Here is a 21,637-nt window from a genome sequence, read left to right on the forward strand (position 1 = left end):
CGGCAGCCAAACACTGACATGAATTATTAATTTGACGCATTCATCATTCTTCCGACCGGCCGTCGATAGCCTCCATTATGGCGGGTGTGTATACATTACAGAGTGTATAGTGTGTCAGAAACTTCCCGCATGCGAGCCGCTGGCTGGCGGGAAGGGAGGAAGATGGAGAGAGAGAGAGAGGGAGAGGAAGAGGGGGTGATGGACAGGAGTGACAGCAGAGAGCATTAGCTTCAGAGGAGGCATGATATCAGAGAAAGATATCACGAGGAAGGAAAGGGGCATTGTGTCATTCAAACTGCACCGTGGAAGTTAAAAACGCTAAGTAGGAAGAGGTAACAGAAAGTGTTTGTCAGGATCTCAGTTTCTGTTTTTACTTTGAAATGTGTCTTGTTTCGTCACTTCCTGTCTTGTCTAGATTACTTCCTGTCTTTAGTTTCCCTCCTGTCTGATTGTCTGATCGTGCTCACCTGTTGCCCCGTTGTGTCTCCTCCCCCTTCCCAGCTGTTTCTTGTCTTGTGATTACCCTCCTCTGTATTTAGTCTGGTCTTTCCTTTGTGTTCTTTGTCGCGTCGTCGTTATTTGCCGTTTGCCTGTGCCCTGAACCCTTTTTGGATCTCCCGTTTTCAGCCCTCCCTCTTCCACTGGTTTGTCTGTGTTTTAATTTGATACTTTTCTTTCGTTCTACCTTTTTATCTGCATTTTTGTAAACCGCTTTTTAATAAATAAAAGCTCGCCCTCTGTTACATTTGAACCCCTGCCTCCTCTATTGCTTCTGCAAAAGTATGTCATTAAGCTTTGGACGACAGCACCTCACCTCTACATACATACTTCAGAGATGTAGGTTTTAAATCAGGGGAATGTCTCAATCCACCTGATTTCATCCCTTTTATTTGTGCATAATATTTTTAAAAGGGGCCGTATTATGCTCTCCTGTAGTGTGTTATATAGGGTTTAGTGCATGTAAATGGTCTGCAAAGGCTAAAATCCCTGTGTTCTCACCAGAGGGAGGCTCTCTCCCACTCACTCCCCCCTTACCTATCATAGTGACCTCACTTTGGAACACTTGCGCTTTTATTGGCCAGCGCTCCAACACATTGTATGTGATAGGCTAAAGGGGTGGGACATCTCTAAACGGTCGACCCATCACAACAGAGCCGGCCAGCTAACCAATCAGAGCAGACTGGGCTCTGGTTTCAGACAAAGGGTGAGGAGAGGTGCTGCAGCACAGGCAGTATGAGAAACATAAAGAGCTTTTTGAACATTAAAGCACGGAGACATGTCCCAGGAGAGACTCTACATACTAAAATTTATTCTGAAAATGAGAATAATAGGGCCCCTTTAAAGAAATGAACCGACCAATTTGTCTTTAAATATGTGCACTTACCTACTCAATGTAAAACCCTGTTGTGTATTTGCTTGTTTAGCTGTGGTTGCTACCTGGAAGGACTGAGGGGTGAGGTTGGGGGTTTACAAATGATTTAAACTTAATCATTAAAGTTTAATATGAAAGATAAATAATGTTTAAAGAATATTGATATATATCTGTTAGGAAAAAACGATTGCTGATACCGTATGATGACAGTAAAGGCTGCTGATTAAACTGTGAAAGTGGTGGACTTTAAACACAGTGAGAACTCTAACATTTAAATGAAGACCTGGCTCCCTGATTTGTGCTTGTGGCCAGCCTGAAGTGAGCGCTGTTTATTTGAATTAGAACGGCATTAGGAACTTCAACAAGCTCATTAATTTCCTCCCATTGAACTCTGGGAGTAACGGTGCGTTAAATTAGCGTATTGTCAGAGCAGAGAGAGTGTGTGATCACAGAGAGCCAAACGGTGACGCACTGACAGCTTCCACGGCTAATGAACAGATGAAGTCACACAGCCCCGCTGCGCTAACGACAAGCTAATGGACGGTGGAGCTGATGACCGCCAAGTCGGGCTGCAGAGTAAACAGCGTGGGCAAGGAACCATCACTTTGACTCTCTCTCTCTCTCACACACACACACACACACACACACACACACACACACACACACACACACACACACACACACACACACACACACACACACACACACACACACACACACACACACACACACACACACACACACACACACACACACACACACTTAATGCAGCTCCACCCTACAATACGTCAAACTTAAGCAAAGGGCGAGACAAAAGCTAAACGGCTGCTTTGTTTCAAAATCAGCTTTGCACTGACCTCAGCTACATCACACTCACTCACACACACACACACACACACACACACACACACACACACACACACACACACACACACACACACACACACACACACACACACACACACACACACACACACACACACACACACACACACACACACACACACACACACACACACACACACACACAATACATCAATACACATGACCGTGAGGTACAACTGTGTGTGTAACAGATTGTGTCCGTTCATACTAAAGTGACTGCTTGCATGTGTGTGAAGGGGTGTGAGCTCACAGCTAATCACCTAAAGAGAGGAAGTCCAATAAATCAGCAGAATACACACACACTGTAAATCTGCACTGACACGTCATCGCTGTGTGTGTGTGTGTGTGTGTGTGTGTGTGTGTGTGTGTGTGTGTGTGTGTGTCTGACCTGGCTGTAAGTGGAGTCCAGCAGTGTGTCCAGGTTCTGCAGGGGCGCCGGGGTTTTGTCTTTGAATCGGGTCAGCAGGCGGCGCTGGATGGCTCTGAACTGAACGGCCCGCTCGGACAGCAGATCCTGGTACTGCTGAGCACTGACACGCAGCTAACACACGCACACGCACACACACACACACGAGACAAAACACACACTTTAGGAAACTCTCAGGGTAAACTTAGGCAAAGGTTGAGGCCGAAACTACCTACCTGGAAGTGGTGGTCTACAGACAGGAAGTACTCCTGCAGGGGGAGCGGTCCACTGAAGCTCTTCTTGAAGTCCTTCACTCCCAGTATGGAGAAGTGCTGATCGAATCTCTGTACCAACTCCTTCACAACCAACCACGTGTCCTCGAAACGGTCGCTCTGAATACGGTAACGCTCTGACAAACAGGTAAACAAACAAACACACATTAACACGGGCTGGCTAAAAGCGTGCTGATGTGATTTGATAAGTAAAGAGAAAAAGTAGAGTTTGATTTTACTAGAAACACAAGCCAAGGATATCTGAGCAACCAAAATATATAATAGGAGTCAATCTCAGAGTGTCACTCAACAATATGAGGACTCTCTGATGTAGAATTTCAAAATGTCGCCTTGCCTCCCTCGTAGACCCTCTGCAATACAGACTAGTTTTGATCTGGTGCAAAACACCTGTAGTGTGGAATATATACACTTTTTGGGGGGTACTTCTACTGTGATATAACAATAATCAGTGTGCAAAACATACTTTTTATAATATCTCAAACCTTACTATGTTCAGAGTCCTTTTTTTGTATTGCTTAAGTGTGCTTTTTATATATATTTAGCATGTCACTTTTGCTGTCACAGTGTAAATAAAGCAACTGTAACCTCCCCCCTCCCAACATGTTTTAATGGAGGACAACGGGTGAGAATCCTGTGCAGTGTGTCGTGCTGAGACTCACGGGAGGTCTTTGAAGCCACCAGTGTCACCTTGGCTCCTGACAGGAACTGGAAAGCCAAACTGTTCCCGTCCTTATCTTCAGATTTTGTTGAAAACTCTGCGAGGGGAGACAAAGACAGACGGCAGCGCGATGAGACAGATAGGACGACGTATCGCGATGCAAGACGCCAACAAAAAGGTGCAGGAGATACAGTCACACTGTTCACACAAAGACACACAACGCGAGCTTACACAACGAGCAGCGAGTGTGTGTTTAGACGTCGGAGCTGCTGCTGATTGTGGCTGATGGTCAGATAACTGGGAGGCAGAGCAGAGATTCCCAGGGCTCACACACACGCACGCACACACACACACACATGTAGGGACTCAGAAATAAATAAATACCCTCGTATAAATACACAACCACACACATAACAGTTGATTACACTGCATCTATGAATGTATACACACATGCACAGCTTCACATTGCTCTCGTTCCCGTTCCAAGCTTTCCCATCATGCTCGTGTCATTTGGCCCTCCAGCATGAGTGTGATTCAGCGAGTGTGTGTGTATATGATGTGTGTGTTTTACCTGGGAAGAGGGCGTTGAGATCCACTGGAGGCTGGTTGGTGTCCACGGTGATCTTAAACTTGGTGGTTTTGGCCGGAGAGGAAGGAACACACACCAGCGCCAGAGGAAGACTGAACTTGGACTGAAGAACCCTGGGAACTCCTGGGGAAAGCAAATACACCGGAGAAGGACGATCTTTAACCAATATTCTTCCTTTGCCTGTTGCATTTTCTCCCCCGTCTATGCTTAAAAGTTTCCTGAATATTTGCAAATGAATAACTAAAAGCGTATAGTTTTGACATCCTAATTAAACAAACTAATCATGGAGAAGCAGCATTACGTGTCGATGCTCCATAAATCTCGAAGAAACTCCCAGAAAACTTCTTGTAAACTTCTTTTGAATCAAGACTAAACGCTTTGTTTTATTACTTGTATTTTATACCCGTTTTATTTCATTTCAGATGGTTTAGTTGGTAATATTTGAGGCTTTCTTATAACTGTTTTCATATGTTTTTAAATGTGTTTTTCTGCACTATGACTTTCAATGCCTTTTTTTTGTTAATTGCTTCTTGTTGAAATGCGATTTATAAATAAACTTGTGTTGCAGTAATTATTCAGTACAACAAGAAGTGAAATGTTGTCCGACAGTTTACTATCTATCTATCCATCTATCTATCTCTGTATCTTCATAGTCCAACTGTATATATACTGTATATGTATAATACTGGTTTATTTCCATTTCTTCTCTATGTTCATACTCCCAGTCTGGGATTAATAAAGTAAGTCTTATCTGGTTTATGTTGAATATATATAAATAAATACATTACAATAATGAAAACACACTCTTCTTCCACTTCCTTTAGCTCTTTTCCTGAAGAACACATTTAAATTCACCTCCCACTTCCCCTTTAAGTGGCGCCACTTCCGCAAAACTCGCCTTTAACAAATCAAACGAGGTCTTTTTTAAAATTTGTTTTATCGGCTTTCTTTTAAGCAGTCAGGTTCGTCAACACTGTCAAACATTCCGATAACATGAGCTTCTGAGAGAGACTTGACATCAACACCAGGTTTGGAGGTGTGTAGCGGAGGGAAATCTGAACAAGAAAAAACTACAGGAGGCGAGGAGGCGGCCAACCCTCACCTTGTCCTGAGCTAAAGCAGTGCTGAGCTCTGCAGAAATCTACACTTAGCTAGAATAACAGAGCGAGGGGGAGGGGTGGTGCAGGTGGTTAAAAAGAGATGGAGGGAAGAGGAGGAGGACAGGAGAGAGAACCAGTGGATATAAAGCAGAGAGAGAAACAGACTGGAGGGGGGAGGCGCAGGGGGGGGAGGGGCAGGCGTTCCAGGTTATTTCAGATATTAATAAATACCTGCACACCTTTTCGATCCCGACCTGCTATCATTACATGATTATGTGTACAATTCAATTTGAACACATGAACCGGGAGAGAGAGAGAGAGCGAGAGAGAGAGAGAAGCCAAGCGAAACAGAGGAGCAGTGAGCGGGAAAGAACAGGTTCTACGAGAGGCCATCATTTGGAAAAAGTGTGTGTGTGTGTGTGTGTGTGTGTGTTTTCTGTATGTGTCTCTATAGGCATGTGCATCCCTCCGTGAATCTACACGTGTGTTTGTCCGTGTGCAGTTCTGTGCAAGTGTGTCTATCAGTTTGTTTGAGTGTGTGTGTATTCGTCTTACTGTGTGTGTGTGTGTGTGTGTGTGTGTGTGTGTGTGTGTGTGTGTGTGTGTGTGTGTGAGTATTAAAAAGCATCATATCCAACACATCTGCAGATGGCCTCCACATGTGTATTATGTTGAAAATATAATTAGAGCGACAAATGGAAGTCATAATTCAACCTGCAGACTGAATCAGCAAACAGAGACCCTGAAACCTGATATGAACCCACAAACATCTGCCGGGAATATTTATCCTCTCTGATTTTCACTTTATTTGCTTTACTTAGTTTTTTTCTTGGTTGTATCGTATTACTGAAAGTCCCCAAAACTGACCCTGAGGGATACTGGAGGTTTTATGGGGGGGGGGGGGGTTAGGATCACGTGTTCTTTTATTCAGGATTTTTAAATAATATAATATATATATATATTAGTAAAAATAAATTAGAAATATAATATTTTATATCTTAAATAATATTCAAAAAATATTAAATAACAAAATGTAAAAAACAAATAAGTGTTTAAAATAAAATAAATATAAAAAATGAAAGAGTACAAATAAATAATAATGTATTATATAAACATTAAAACATATATAAATAAATAATAATAATAAGTTTTTAGTTGTATTTTTTATTAAACAAGAATTGAGACTTCATTTTATACCTGTCTTATTGTAGTTAAGCTTAATGTGTGTATAAATTGTGTATATAGATCCTGTAAGGCAGATTAGAGTTAAACATGCGTTGGTTCCTGAAGTTCAAAGCTTAGCAGACAGCAAAACTGTGGCTGTGGTAAAGTTATTTTGCATATCTGGGACTCGTGTCATGTTTCTCATGAAGTAGTTTTATTAGACACACACTGTTACACTTTCCAAGCCACTCCAGTGTATCCTGAGTCACGTCATGTGCACAGGAGCTGAGTTTAAAAGCTGGATCGTCTGCGGTGCTCTGGCAAAAACCAAACGTTGCGTCAGGTGCTTACGTCAAATGTCACAGTTTCAGTCTGGTTTGATGATTAGAGGATGACAAGACACAGAGGCGGGACAAAGAGCAGACTGTTGGTGTGTGTGTGAAGCCAGAGAGTGAGTAACTGAGCAAACATCACGTCTCACTTACAGTACACTGAGGTTTCTGTGTTTGTCTTACGGATTATTCCACTCATTCGATACTGGTCCTCAGCTGTGAGCTTCTGTACTGCAGTTAGAGCAGCTTCTGTACCTGAATGTCACATAGTGTGGCATGTGACGCCCGAAAATACGTACAAGTATATGAAATAAGAAATTGTCTTTACTGGATTAACACATTTGTTAAAAATACTCTGTTCCAATTAAAAGTCCTGCATCCAGATCTTGATTGAGCAAAAGTACAAAGGTATAACTTGGAGATCTTTAGTACTTGTTATAGGTAATGAGCCAACTTAAAATCTTATATATTAAGTTGCTGCATTAGTGTCCATCACAGCTGGAAAAGTTAAAGCAACTTGAATGACTTTGTAACTGCCGTCAGATATCTTAACGTGTATTTGGTCATTACTAATAATTGGAATCGGTTAAGTTACTAAAGTGGTAAATGTAGAGGACTAAAAACTACATTATTGAATGCCAAAATGTAATCGAGCAGAAGTATAATGTATAAAATAGAAACAATAAGGTATATTTTTGAGGTACTTTTGCTGCGATAGTAAATAGTGAAATATCGCATGGATACTTCAAAATGAAGAGAAGTAAGTGTATGTTACGTCTGTGATCACAGGGAGTTAATGCACTCCAACAGTGTGTTATTTACAACTCAAAATCTCAATTATTTGACAGATTCATGAGTATTTCCCTACAACCAGATGATTGCCATATCAATGTCTGTGTGTGTGTGTGTGTGTGTGTGTGTGTGTGTGTGTGTGTGTGCGTGCGTCAGACAGAGTTTATTTGAGCAGAGGACCACTGTACAGGATCAGATTTTCACCACAGCTGCAGTGATGTCAGCCGTGTGTGTGCATTTGATTTAGTGTGTACGATATATACGATCATTCTTAATGTGTGAGTGTGATTGTGTGTGTGTGTGTGTGTGTGTGTGTGTGTGTGTTTTTATCATTTCCTCTGTGATACACACAGTCAGCCCTGTGCTCCACAAATCATGTTCTTATGCAGCTAGCTTTTAAGCGAGGCACAGAGCCCAGGTGTGTGTGTGTGTGTGTGTGTGTGTGTGTGTGGATAAATGTTATTCTTTGATGACACATCGGTCTAACTGTGTGAAATGAACAACACATTTTCTTATCATAATATAATAACGGAGATCTTTATCTTAACTAGGATTATCCGAGTGGAGGTCCAATCAGTGTTGATGGTAAATGACTGGGTTGAAGCTTGATTTCTTCAGTGCATGCTAGTGACAAAGAAAGCTAAATCTGCAGCTTCATTTGACATTACAGTGACATAGCAGTTTTAGGGAAGAACTACCGGCTTTTAAAGCTTCGATTTCTATCTATTACCTCTGAAAAGCCAGAGGGCATACATGCTGAAGATGCCACTGAGAAGAAATAACTTCCTAAACCGGTGGATTTTTTAAATAGAGTTACTTTTTCATTTTACTGAATAATGGACATTTTACTTCATCTTCTTATGTTTAAATAAATGTCCTTGTTTTTATTTTTTGTGCAAATTCTTACTTTCACTTCTCATGTTTATGAAAATATGTTTATGGTATTTGTTATTTATTTAATTGAATGGACATCTCTCTCAAAATCTAATTCCCCCGGGGATTTATGAAGTGATTCTAAATAAACGCCTATCTCTCTTCGTCTGTAAAGTGAATTAGCTTTGCACAAATGGCTTCCAGGTTTATGAGTGCAGAGGATGTTATAAGGGAGGATATTCTGCAGAGTTTTGGACTGAAACAAAAAAGTCTGAGGCTGAATTTGCTGGGCAAAACCATATGGCGCCCTGGGCATCAGAAGCTCAAGCACAATGCATTCTGGTACATGTTAGCCCTGCCGCCAAGGAGAAAGCAGCTTTCGGGGTCAATATAGGACGCACTGATTAACGTCAACATAAAAAGGTGGCGAGATTTCCCTTTACGTTTCCAAAACCAACACAATATTTTTAAACAAATGAAATAAAATGCAACAACTAAACACAGAACACGTGTCGCCTTATTTAATGCGACCAGATGTAATGGATGGAGTCGTCAATGATCACAAGCTTTACAAGTGTCGGCACCCCTTATATGATATCATTAATATTTATAATCACAACTCTGTGAATAATAGCATCTGAAGAGCCTCGGGCTTTATGTTTCATTGATGTTTAATAAACACTGCTGATGAAATTGGTACATACTGTATATCAAGATGTGTGTGTGAACTGATGTTGCATTACTGATGTTCTTAACTCCGCCTTTCTTTAAAAAAAAAGAAGCTCAGAAACACGACAGTTTACGCTTCCCCAAGACTGTATTTGGCGGATATAATCTGCAGTTGTGAGTGGGAGCAAAACAGTTCAATGTGTGTGGCTGGTGTGTGTGTGTATGTGTGTGTGTGTGTGTGTGTGTGTGTGTGTGTGTGTGTACTACTGCAGGGCCTCTAAGCCCACTATAGATTACAGGACATCCTTTTCTGTATCAAAGCACACAAACTCAGATGGACTAAAACAAACACTGACTGACTACTAGGAACACTCGTGTGTGTGTGTGTGTGTGTGTGTGTGTGTGTGTGTGTGTGTGTGTGTGTGTGTGTGTGTGTGTGTGTGTGTGTGTGTGTGTGTGTGTGTGTGAAAATTGAGCATAAAAGGATATAAGTGGATATTTACTTATTCCATACAGTGAGCAAGTGTGTATGTGCGTACAGTACCAGTGTGTATGTGTGTGTGTACACACTCTTGCCAAGTATCGTGTTTCAGGAACATAAACAGTAGGCAGTGGTCTCTTCCTGTATATACAGTAGTGTGTGTGTGTGTGTGTGTGTGTGAGAGTGTGTGTTGGAATGCATACGGTTTAGTTTTGTTTATGTTTGCATTTCTGCGTGTAAGAGAATATTGAAATGGAAAATCCATAATGCAGAAAATATATGTTTATGTGTACATCTGCAGTACTTGTTTGCCTGTGTATAAAGTGTGTGTGTGCGTGCGTGCGTGCGTGTGTGTGGGTGGGTGGGGTGGGTGTGTGATTGGAGGGGTGGTGTGGGGGGGTCTACTTGCTCTATTCTCTCCAAAGCAAACACTCACCTTTTGGATTAAGCTCTGCAGAGAGGAAGAGGAGAAGAGTGAAAGGTTAAAAAGGCGACAGATCACAGACACAGACGTTTGTAAAAGCAGCACTGGAAGAACTGCGCTCTACTGTTGGAAGAGGAGGGGGTTCCCTGGGAAAACCTCTCTGCACAAAGTTAACAAACACTCTGGGTCTACTTTGGTTAGCTTCCCACACACTTGGAAAGTACCGGTGGAGCAGAGCGGAGGGCCAAGCCAATCCTGATTATGATAAGATGTCCAAATCCAACATTAAACAGCTGCTCGTCACGGGCTTAGAATAAAAATCAGTCTGACGGAATGTGGAGAAAGGACATCTATGGTTATAAAATGATTATTAATACTTCCAACAGTCACCACACTTTTACTAAAACCACCAGACTCAGGAAAACTCTGATCCAAAAGGCTATAAGATTCATAAAACAAGGTCCATTCATAGATCTGATTATTCCCCATGTGTATGTTATTGCAGTACACAGTATCTATTCTGTTGGACAGTACACACACATCTTGCACCGTTATATCTATTGCACTATTTCAGGTCTCTTTATGTTGCTCGTTGTTAAGGGCGCCTGAGACTGAGCAACGAAGATGCGAATCATCTGAAAACTGTTCCCTACATAATCAGCCATTCAAAAACCGTGTGTGCACTCTGCAGGTTAGGTCAATAGATCACCGTGGAGGGAAGATTCCATTCCCTTAAAAATATAGATTCATCGTTAAATATAATTTAAACAAATATGTTATATAATCTGTGTTGTGGCCTGAGGGTAACTGGTAAAGCCAAAATCCTTTATGATGATTCCGGTCCATTAACGACGCCCTACTGTGCCTGTTGGGATATTTCCCTCTCCTGTAGTGTAAGCTATTTAGTGCATGTAAACGGTCTGCAAAGACTAAAGTCCCTGTGTTCCCTCCAGAAGAAGTTCCTCTCACAGACACCTGCACAAAATGCCTCCATTGGACTCCTTTGTTCACTTCCGAACATAGTGACATCACTGTGTAACAATCACGCTTCTATTGTCTAACGCTTCAACACATTGTACGTGATAGGCTAAGGGGCGGGACATCTCTAAGTTGTTGACCAATTACAGCAGAGCCGGCCAGCTAACCAATTAGAGCAGACTGGGGTCTGGTTTCAGACAGAGGGTGAAAAGAGGTGCTGCAGCACAGGCAGTATGAGAAACATAAAGAGACACTACATACTGATATACACCTGAACATCAGCAGGAGAGGACTCTTTAAAGTAGAGACTCTACATACTGATATACACCTGAACATCAGCAGGAGAGGACTCTTTAAAGTAGAGACGCTACATACTGATATACACCTGAACATCAGCAGGAGAGGACTCTTTAAAGTAGAGACGCTACATACTGATATACACCTGAACATCAGCAGGAGAGGACTCTTTAAAGTAGAGACTCTACATACTGATATACACCTGAACATCAGCAGGAGAGGACTCTTTAAAGTAGAGACACTACATACTGATATACACCTGAACATCAGCAGGAGATGACTCTTTAAAGTAGAGACTCTACATACTGATATACACCTGAACATCAGCAGGAGAGGACTCTTTAAAGTAGAGACACTACATACTGATATACACCTGAACATCAGCAGGAGAGGACTCTTTAAAGTAGAGACGCTACATACTGATATACACCTGAACATCAGCAGGAGAGGACTCTTTAAAGTAGAGACACTACATACTGATATACACCTGAACATCAGCAGGAGATGACTCTTTAAAGTAGAGACTCTACATACTGATATACACCTGAACAGCAGCAGGAGAGGACTCTTTAAAGTAGAGACACTACATACTGATATACACCTGAACATCAGCAGGAGAGGACTCTTTAAAGTAGAGACACTACATACTGATATACACCTGAAGATGAGTATAACATCTCATCTTTTAAAACCTAACTATATCTCAGGGTGTTTGTAGCACAAATTGGACGATGGAAGTGAATATTCTCATATTATTATGTCTATAAAGTACTTTTGCATGTGGAAAGCAACCAATAAATCCTCTTTCATCTTAATTTTTCAGGACTGTTAGCAATTTGCCAACCTTCAGAAAGAGCAGTAAAGTAACTCTGAACTATGAAAATAAGACTTGGGTTCCGAAAGGGAATTTTTCTTGAGAAAACAGTGAGCATCTTTTATCCCTGCTCCTCAGTGCTAGATCTCCCAGCTGCTCGGGGATTTAAACCGTCGGCCTCCTGCTTCTCTAACTTTAAGGCTGTGGCGATATGAGTCTGGCAGATTAAGCTCCGATTTGATTGGTTGAAGAGGATTTCCTGCAAAAGTGAACGAGAAGCAGATGGCAGGTTGCGCGCCAATGGAAAAGGCACTAAGGTGCTGAGTCAGAAAGTTCAAGTTATTAAACTCGAGGAAAGTCACGCTTCCTTACTGCTGCGTCCCATCATGCAATATCTCCTTTATGATAATGGATGTGTGTCATTGTAATTACATGTCAATCAATTAACACTTCACTGCGTCCACTTAGAATCTGATCAGACTTCCAGGTGGAAAGCTGCGAAGTGTTTAAAGAGAACAGAACTGAGCGTCAGGTAGATATCATACAACTCAAATTCATCATTACTAATGGTGGTTTAATGCATTCCTAACGGGTGTCTTAGTGTTTGTTTAAGAAATAGCAGATAATAGTTAGCTTTACTATTATCTGGAAGCGTGTCTTAAACAAAAACCAGCATTATCTAATCCTAAACCGTCATCTTTAATGCAGATCGTACATCCTCTGAACAAATGATTATTTTCTTTTGTTGAATCGTGACTTTTGGGGCTTTTGCAGCCTCGTTGGTATCCTCGAGTTTTCAGTTCAGTCGAGCGTTTGATTTCATTTTTCTCCACTGTTCTAAATTTAAAGCCAGTTTGATTGTTGTTTGTTGACGGGGTAACTTTCATCTTGAAATATGCATTATTAAAGAAAACTCTTCCCTTCTGTCATTAGTTCTTCTCAACCTCTTCCCACTGCATCGCCAGAGAGAGTTGGAATTGGAAATTGGAGAGGAGAAAACGGTAAAACTAAAAGAGAAAAGGTAAAATCAACACAAAGAGGAAGAAGAAAAAGAACTAAAAGCTTCAGTGTTGAGTGAAAGCTCCAGTTAAGTGTAAAGGACATGTCAAATGGAGCAAGAAAGCACACACACACACACACACACACACACACACACACACACACACACACACACACACACACACACACACACACACACACACACACACACACACACACACACACACACACACACACACACACACACACACACACACACACACACACACACACACACACACACACACACACACACACACACACACACACACACACACACACAGTAGCCTATCCTGGCCTGCAGCCAGCTAGTGTTCAATCAGTCTTTCCTGTTCTGAAACCTCCTGTAACGGCTGAGAAAAAACACTGAGTCAAATTCTGTGGTAGAATTGGAGGTCAGAAAGCAAGTTTTCCTTTTATTTATTAGCATATCCAACAGTGACGGCTGGTTAGAGATGTCCAGAGACGTTGAAGAAAAGACTACATAGATATATTCAATACTTCATAATCCAAGCTGCAAGTTACCTTATCAATACACAAGATTAAAAAGGATATTTTGTTCATTTAAAATTGAAATTGTGGAAAGAAACGAAATAGAAACTCACAAAGATTCCAAATGTCTACCATTCAAGCCTTCACACGCTTCAGAATTTATTATTTTAACCAAAACAAGGTTTTAAATGACAACAGATCGACATCAAATCAGGTATGGTATAAAACAAGCATGCCATATCCAAAAAAGTGCCTAAATTCCCTAGAAAATAATCCAATGAATCCATAAAAGAAATCCAGCTCTGGTTCCTTGGCCAGTTCCCCAACTCACCACCAAATCTGTAAATAAATCTTTGTTGTACTGTCCGGACAAACAAACACAGCTGAGAACACGGTCTACCAACGGTTCTTTGGAAATGGATCACAGACCTGCTCGTTAAACAAGGAAAGACCAAACACTGCAGCCTCCTGGAGACATCAACATGTGGAGATGCTGGTCACTCTGGCAGCCTCACTGAAACAGGAGAAAACAATACACACTGCCAACCGGCTCTCTCGGTTTCCACATGAACTGGCTCGGCTACCAGTGAATCACGGCTGGCGGTGTTTGAGGGAAATTATCCGCACAACTTATCTTTGACAGCTCGGCTGAACATGCCCATTGTCTTCGAGCTAACACTGCACTGTAAATGCCAACTTGACCACTTGATCCCTCTGAAGTGAGTTTGTGTAAGCCCATTGTCGGGGGGTTAGGGAAATCACACAGGAGCACTAATGAAATTCTTTCTAGATTGTAACGACTGCAGCCCACCGTCCTTTGAAGGGCTTAAGGAGTCGACGGTGTTCTTAAATGTCAAAGCCTTTGTAGGGCTTAACGATGGGCACAGTAGCCACTAGGTGGGATGGTTTAGTGTGTGTGTGTGTGTGTGGGGGGGGGGGCGTAATCATCGCCACCCCCGGAGAAAGAAAGAGATAGAGACGAAGTGATGCATTCCTCCCATAGCAGGAGAGCATTTAGAGGATGTGAGGAGACGAGGCCTTAACGTAGATTAGCGCTGCAGGAACACACAACCACAGAAATAGAACCACACACACACACACACACACACACACACACACACACACACACACGCATGTGCTTTTAAAGATGACAACTTTACAGTTCACCACCAGCAGATACATGATGGTGCAGAGAGTGGTGCAGGAATGAGTCTATAAGTCAATATTTCAAATACTTTTTGGGCTGAATTCCCAGAAAATAAGGTCCGTGGTTATACAAGCGTATGAGATTTTCATGTAAATACCCCTCTGGTGAATGTCTGAAGCTTCTTTGCGTCATAAAAATGGAGGTCGCTAACAAGTGTCTAAATGAGAAGACCAAACGTCCGCATGACGAACATTAGCCGCCTTTAGCTTAGCGGCGGGGTCGTTAGACGTTTGCTTTTTACTTCTGGAGATTGCATATATGCTTTGTGGTGACAATATTATTGAGATTATCCTGCTGAACAAAACATGTAAGTACCGTAAACATGTGTTTCCTACAGAATATGGATTAGCCACCTTTAGCTTAGCGGTGGGGACGTGTAGTCATGTGACTTACAATAAAGCGGTGTTAATATGTGGAGATTATCCCGCTGAACATAACGTGTGAAATAAACGTGTCACAGATCTTTATTTGTGCTAAATTCAAAAATATGAATCGTATTTTATGCTCCGACATAAAATACAATATCTATTGATATGATATCTATTACTGAGATCAGAACTCAGGGGGTGTTTATGTGAATTTCCCCAGTTTGGAGCAATCTTCCCCATTATCCCTACACCACAACGCTAATGTCCTACAACGCAATGCTAACCAAGTTAAAACTTAAGTAAAGGAGCCGCCTCGTGATGTGTGTCCTGTGACCTGCTACACCACTTCACTGAGCGTAGTGGAAACGCTTCCAGAAGTTTTTCCATAATCCTGCTGACAGACAGACAAACACAACCTTTTAGGTGGAGGTAATAACCCCATCCATCACCTTGGGGAGTGTTGGACCTCATGAATGATCTCTTTGGTCTGAAACACCTTCCCTCGTTTCCTCTTCTCCACCCTGGTATAATTCACCTCGTCTAACTCATAGCCTTCCTCACCTCTGTCCTCTTTTTTCCATCCTTTGCGTGCCTTGTCTTCATCCAACTTTTAATAAACCTTTTCCAAATCTACCTCCAGTGCAACAGGACCCTTCCAAAACACAAATCAGCCCCCTACACACCTCTCCCCAGCTGCTTGGCTTCTTAGGAAATACTCCTTATTTTCAGCTATTTTTAGCATGACAATAAAGCTTAACAAAAAAAAGAACCACTTCCCAAAATGTCCAGACATTTCACATTAAATGTGCTTCTAGGGAGGGGAAACAGTTCCACCAGCAGACCCTGGCCAAAGCAAATGTGATCCAAAGGAAACAATAGCATGAAAACACAGATTGTTTTTTATGAGCTGCTTTTTGTACGAACGCTGAAATCGGCATTTAAAAAAAAAGAAAAAAGGACATCTGTGACATTTGAAATAAAGAGTGGTTTTGTGTGTATGCAGGGGAAAGTAATATCTTCCAGAATTATTGCAGGGCCTGGAAACAGACGCCTGGAGAGAGCAGGGGGGATGAACTGGGCCCAGATGTCCTAACGCCGACTCAGCGCTCTGTTAGCAGCTGTTCGGCGCTGATTCTGTGCTCTGCATGGGATGTTATAGAGCAGACTGTAGCTAAAATCATAACCTAAGTAGACTCAGTGCTAGTGGAGGTGTTGCTTTGATTGGTTTGTCAATTTTTAAGTCTTTCACTGTTACTATAATATTATTTTTCGTTGCTCATATCAAATAAATGTTGAATGTGAGGAGAGATTGATCTCATCTGTCGAGCCTCTTAGAAAAGTAGTAAATACACAGCTTAGTTGAATACTCGATTCTGATTGGTCAATTTGGACATTCAGTGGCCTGTTATTTCTGGATAACACGGCACAGTGCAGTCATATCAGTCGCAGAAAGACCTCGGGTTGCTTAACGTCAGATGGGGCCAAAACAACACATTGGATCAGGGGGTGTCTGAAACATTTTTGATCGAGGGCCACAGATAAAAATACAAAGAGCTGGAGGTGAATATGGCCTCATAAATTAAGTGATAAGTTAGCAAAATCAATTAAATGTAGATGAATAATGCGTGATTGCTGATAATAAGAGTACATATGAAGGTATTTCAAGCTTGTCATAGAAATAAATTATTGGGTTTTTCAACTCAGATTTGTTAAAATGTTTTAAACTTTAAATAGCTGAATTTATTTGAAAATTGGGCTCATTAGTATATTTTAACATATATATTTGGGAAGTACAATATAAGACAAGCAGAAGTTTAATTTGAGGGCCATATTCCATTATACTTTTAGAATTTGCAGAGAGCCGATTCAAAATGGCCATGGTTTGGACACCCATGCATTAGATGTTTAAAGGGAACAAGAGAAGTAAAAGAGATGGAAAGAAATCAGCAGAAGAAAACAGACAGGAAGTAAACACTAACGGGAACATGGTAAGGGCTTAAAGAATGGTTAATAGAAAAGAACACTTGGACAGTTACAGAAAACCTCAATCAGAGCTGCCTTCATTTTAAGTCACATTTCCATCCATCGGTACACAGTGGAACGTCTATTTATTTTCTCAGCGGAAACAACAAAATATATTATCCTTTACAAAACAAACGAACAGCCAACCCAGTTACGGCCAAACAAGTGCAGTAGTAAGTGTGACTGATTTATTCTGTGTTAAACAGGAACCCATTGGTCAAAATGATTACACCGCTAGAATAACAGTTTTGATCGGAGCTAAAGTAGAACAAACGGAAACCATCGTGAAATCTGGGAGTGTGTGTGTGTGTGTGTGTGTGTCTAAATGTGTGTGTTTACCTGTCGGCGAACTGTAGGACACGGTGACGTATCCGCTCAGGTCGGCGGCGGGGTAGCGGCCGTTGAGGTAAGCCGAGAATGCCACAACTTTGGACTTGCCAACACCTGGAGAGACGGAGAGAGCACACGTGTGTTTACATTACATCTCGTTTCATCACTTCCTGTTTAGCAACTATTCCACAAGTTTCGGTCGCTTCCACTGGTCTGGGTCTTCCTAGAGGGATAAGTATCACCAATAGCACTTCAAATTATAACTTTGCATCGGTGCCATTCATTTTGAAAGGCATTTAGAAGGCACAGAGGGTCCAGTGAGAGACTTCCAGACAGTAATGACCTGAGAACCTCTTTGACTTATATGTGTTGTTACAAATTTGTATATAATTTGGAGTGTGAGTGATTTTTATTTCAGAACAGAAGTTCCATTTTCACTCTGTTTCTCATTAGAGAAAGACGAAGCACAAGGAGGCACACACACACACACACACACACACACAAATGTAAGTGTCAGCTATTTGGAGGTGAGGACACGACAGGATACAGTTAACCCAATACCAGACCCTGTCACACACACACACACACACACACTTAAATGATATGCAGCATGAGAGAGGGGTGATGACTTGTAGCTTCCCTTCAAATACCCCAAAACCAACAGAGAGAACGAGAGAGAGAGAGCAAACAAGCTGGAGAGGAAAAGCAGGGATCAAATACAGACGGAGAGGAAAGGATACATTACAGCTAATGGCTTCATGCAGTCACACACACACACACACACACACACACACACACACACACACACACACACACACACACACACACACACACACACACACACACACACACACACACACACACACACACACACACACACACACACACACACACACACACACACACACACACACACACACACACACACACACACACACACACACACACACACACACAGGGTGTGGTGGTGTAATGGGGCGTGATGTTCCTGAGCTTGGCATGTTACAGGTGACTGAACCCTGAGTGTGTGTGTGTGTGTGTGTGTGTGTGTGTGTGGTGTGTGTGTGTGTGTGTGTGTGTGTGTGTGTGTGTCCTAATGGAAAATGTCTAAGTGTAATGAAAGAAAGTGAGGGGGCAGTGAGTGTTTGAAAACATTCATTTTTGATGGTTGGGTTTTTCTAAATGTATTCATTAAAATGGGACGTCACTGCCTTCACACACACACACGCAACACACACACACACACACACACACACACACACACACACACACACACACACACACACACACACACACACACACACACACACACACACACACACACACACACACACACACACACACACACACACACACACACACACACACACACACACACACACACACACACACACACACACACACACACACGGGGTGAAACGAGGCTTCTCCAGTTGAAGATAGACGGAGCAGCAGGAGGAGCCGGGATGGATGAGAGGAGATGAAAGCCGAGACGACAACACCTCGCCTCCGACAGACAGGGAGAAGATTAACGGTGAAAAGCAGACAGAGACTTTCTCCACACTCCGTCAGCTCCTGACAGAGGGACCTCCTCTCCTCGCCTCCTTCTCACACACTCCTTCAGCATCCATACCTCCTTTTTCCTGCTCCCTGGATGCTCCTTCTCTCTCAGCCTAACACTTTTTTGTGACTGTTTTTCAACTAATAACTCTTTTGCATATCTTCTGTACTCCTCACTTTTCCCCTCTAACTTTACTCCAGTCACCTTCTTTTTACCGTCTCCTGCTTCCTTACTACCTTCCATTGTTCCTTGTGGCCTCTCCTCCCTCCATGTCTGTCAGCAGAAGGCTTTTAACCTGCCCGACCTTGAGGTCAAAGTGGTCAGACTGCGTTAAGTGCTTTAAGTGTTCCCAGGCCCATTAAGAGCAACAAACAACACCAAAGAAGACACAAAGTGCTCCCTCTTCCTCCTCTCTCTTTCTCTCTCCATATCTTTTCTCCTCAGCTTGTCATCGTTTATTCAGGCACATCTGGACAGGTCACCCTGCGAGCTGCAGGTATAACGTGTGAGACCGTTAGACTGGTCCCAGTGTTCTCAGGAACATTAACCCATTAACACCACTGCCAACAAAAACAAACTCCACAAAGGAGACTGTAATCCGGGTTTCCCTGCCTCTCCTGCGCTACCTTCTTTTCTCTCCATCTCTGAATTCTTCTCACCTTCATCAGTTCTGTTTTTCTAACTTTCAGTCACCTTTTCATTGCCTTTACAACTTCTTAATCCCCGGTTCCTGTAGCTCTATGTCCCCCCACAAAGAATGAGGAGGCGTATCATTAACCTAAATCTGTACCTCCTTTCTCCTGCTGCTGTTCTTCTCTTCATCTCATTCTTCCTCTCTACCAACTTTCATTTCCTTCTCTCTAAGTCTTAACGAGCAGAAGGGTTTTTTTGAGGCATAAAAAGTATATTCTGTAGTTGGCACATGAAGGCATCACCCGAATATATAGAAATATTACTAAAATATAATTTGCTGTTGGCGCCGTGCTAGGTGAAGGGTATCTGCACATTTTTGAAAGACCTTTTTAAGACCTCTAAAAGGAAACGAATAATACCACCACAAAAAAATGGATGAAGAAGAACCGAATGCTGTCTGACTGGAAGTGGACGCAGAAGACTTTGCCGGAGCAGATATGTTAGTAGTTGTAACAGCCAAACTAGAAGTAGCGCTAGCCAACGACTCTATGGGCATTGTACTCCTTTGAGTCCAGCATGGCTTGTGTTTTTCAGATCTCATGTGCAAATCTAAGGCTTTGCATCCCATTGTGCTAAGTTTGACGTTTCTTCCAACACAGTTCTCATCACGCCTCATCGGAGCAGCTGGGCGGTTTCACCCAGCCACGATACTTGTCGTCCTCCAACCACTTCTCATTAAATTTGCATTTACCCATTGTTCCTGTGCCTTTTAGTCCGCGGCAACCTTCAAATCTGAAGCTGGATAAACACCTTCTTCTTCTACCTTAAAATGCCGATCACAGCCACACTGCTACTAAGCAGAGTGTGCGCTATTGACATACACATTTATTTATATGATGCCGGTTCATTTATATGTCTATTACTATTTTTGCTTTATAATTAAAGTCTTCTGAATATACTACCGTGAGTGTGTGTGTGTGTGTGTGTGTGTGTGTGTGTGTGTGTGTGTGTGTGTGTGTGTGTGTGTGTGTGTGTGTGCGTGTGTGTGTGCGTGTGTGTGGTGCAGGAGCTATCCTCAGGTTGTATTACTTGACAGCTCAGGTTAACCCAAGTGCTGACTGTTTGGAAGAGTTGAAGGGTCAAGAGGGGTGGAGATGAAGATCTATACCGCACAGGGAGATGGGAAATGTGTGTGTGTGTGTGTGTGTGTGTGTGTGTGTGTGTGTGTGTGTGTGTGTGTGTGTGTGTGTGTGTGTGTGTGTGTGTGTGTGTGTGTGTGTGTGTGTGTGTGGAGGGAAACGAGAGATCTGAGGGGACCATGGGTGTGGTGTTAAACACTGACCTTTGACCTCTACCGGTCAGCATCAGGTCAGATCGCTGTCGTGGGTCTGACCTCAAACACAACTAACAGGATCTTTACTCGGAGAGAGAATGTCTAACACTGACCAATATAAAACAGACCGCCGTGTTTACCTGTGAGGAAGAACTCACAGACTGACAATGGGATTTCTCTTGTCTACGTGTGCACCACACAAACCAAAGCCAAGTCCTTGGAAGTTCAAACTTACAATAAACACTTTTCGGTACCACTCTACAATAAGACTACCCTTATAAAGGGTTTAGTTTGTAATTCATTTATTGATCAGGTGTTGAACACTTTATAAATCATTAATCAGCTTTTATAAGATGAGAGATAAACAGGGCCACTGTGACCGGTTGTTTGCCAAATAGTGAGCCCACATATCTCTGTACTGCTCAGCCTTATATTGGCTACTTAGCTCAAGAGATGCCAAGAATCATCAAGATGGATGGGGGAAATCAACTCAGTGAACAACAGATACTGAGGATGCTGGCTGATG

The 21,637-nt window shown here is 42.3% G+C and overlaps 1 protein-coding gene across 4 annotated transcripts in view; it reads right to left on the bottom strand.

Annotated features, from left to right (window-relative positions):
• bbs9 (Bardet-Biedl syndrome 9) overlaps positions 1-21,637 on the bottom strand; it is a 160,864-nt gene that overhangs the window by 100,058 nt on the left and 39,169 nt on the right. For 3 of the 4 annotated variants that reach the window (XR_010165481.1, XR_010165480.1, XM_063880034.1), the window contains exons 14-19: positions 17,594-17,698; positions 10,051-10,065; positions 4,186-4,326; positions 3,616-3,711; positions 2,900-3,072; positions 2,646-2,798 (exon numbers count right to left, since the gene is read on the bottom strand). Coding sequence is in view for 2 of the 4 variants with exons in the window: in XM_063880034.1 (XP_063736104.1) it covers positions 2,646-2,798; positions 2,900-3,072; positions 3,616-3,711; positions 4,186-4,326; positions 10,051-10,065; positions 17,594-17,698 (683 nt within the window). In the remaining 2 variants the exon portion in view is untranslated. The remainder of the gene's footprint in view (positions 1-2,645; positions 2,799-2,899; positions 3,073-3,615; positions 3,712-4,185; positions 4,327-10,050; positions 10,066-17,593; positions 17,699-21,637) is intronic. The other variant, XM_063880035.1, reaches the window with a different exon arrangement.

Source organism: Eleginops maclovinus, chromosome 3 (assembly GCF_036324505.1).
Source record: "Eleginops maclovinus isolate JMC-PN-2008 ecotype Puerto Natales chromosome 3, JC_Emac_rtc_rv5, whole genome shotgun sequence".
Classification (NCBI taxonomy): Eukaryota; Metazoa; Chordata; class Actinopteri; order Perciformes; family Eleginopidae; genus Eleginops; species Eleginops maclovinus.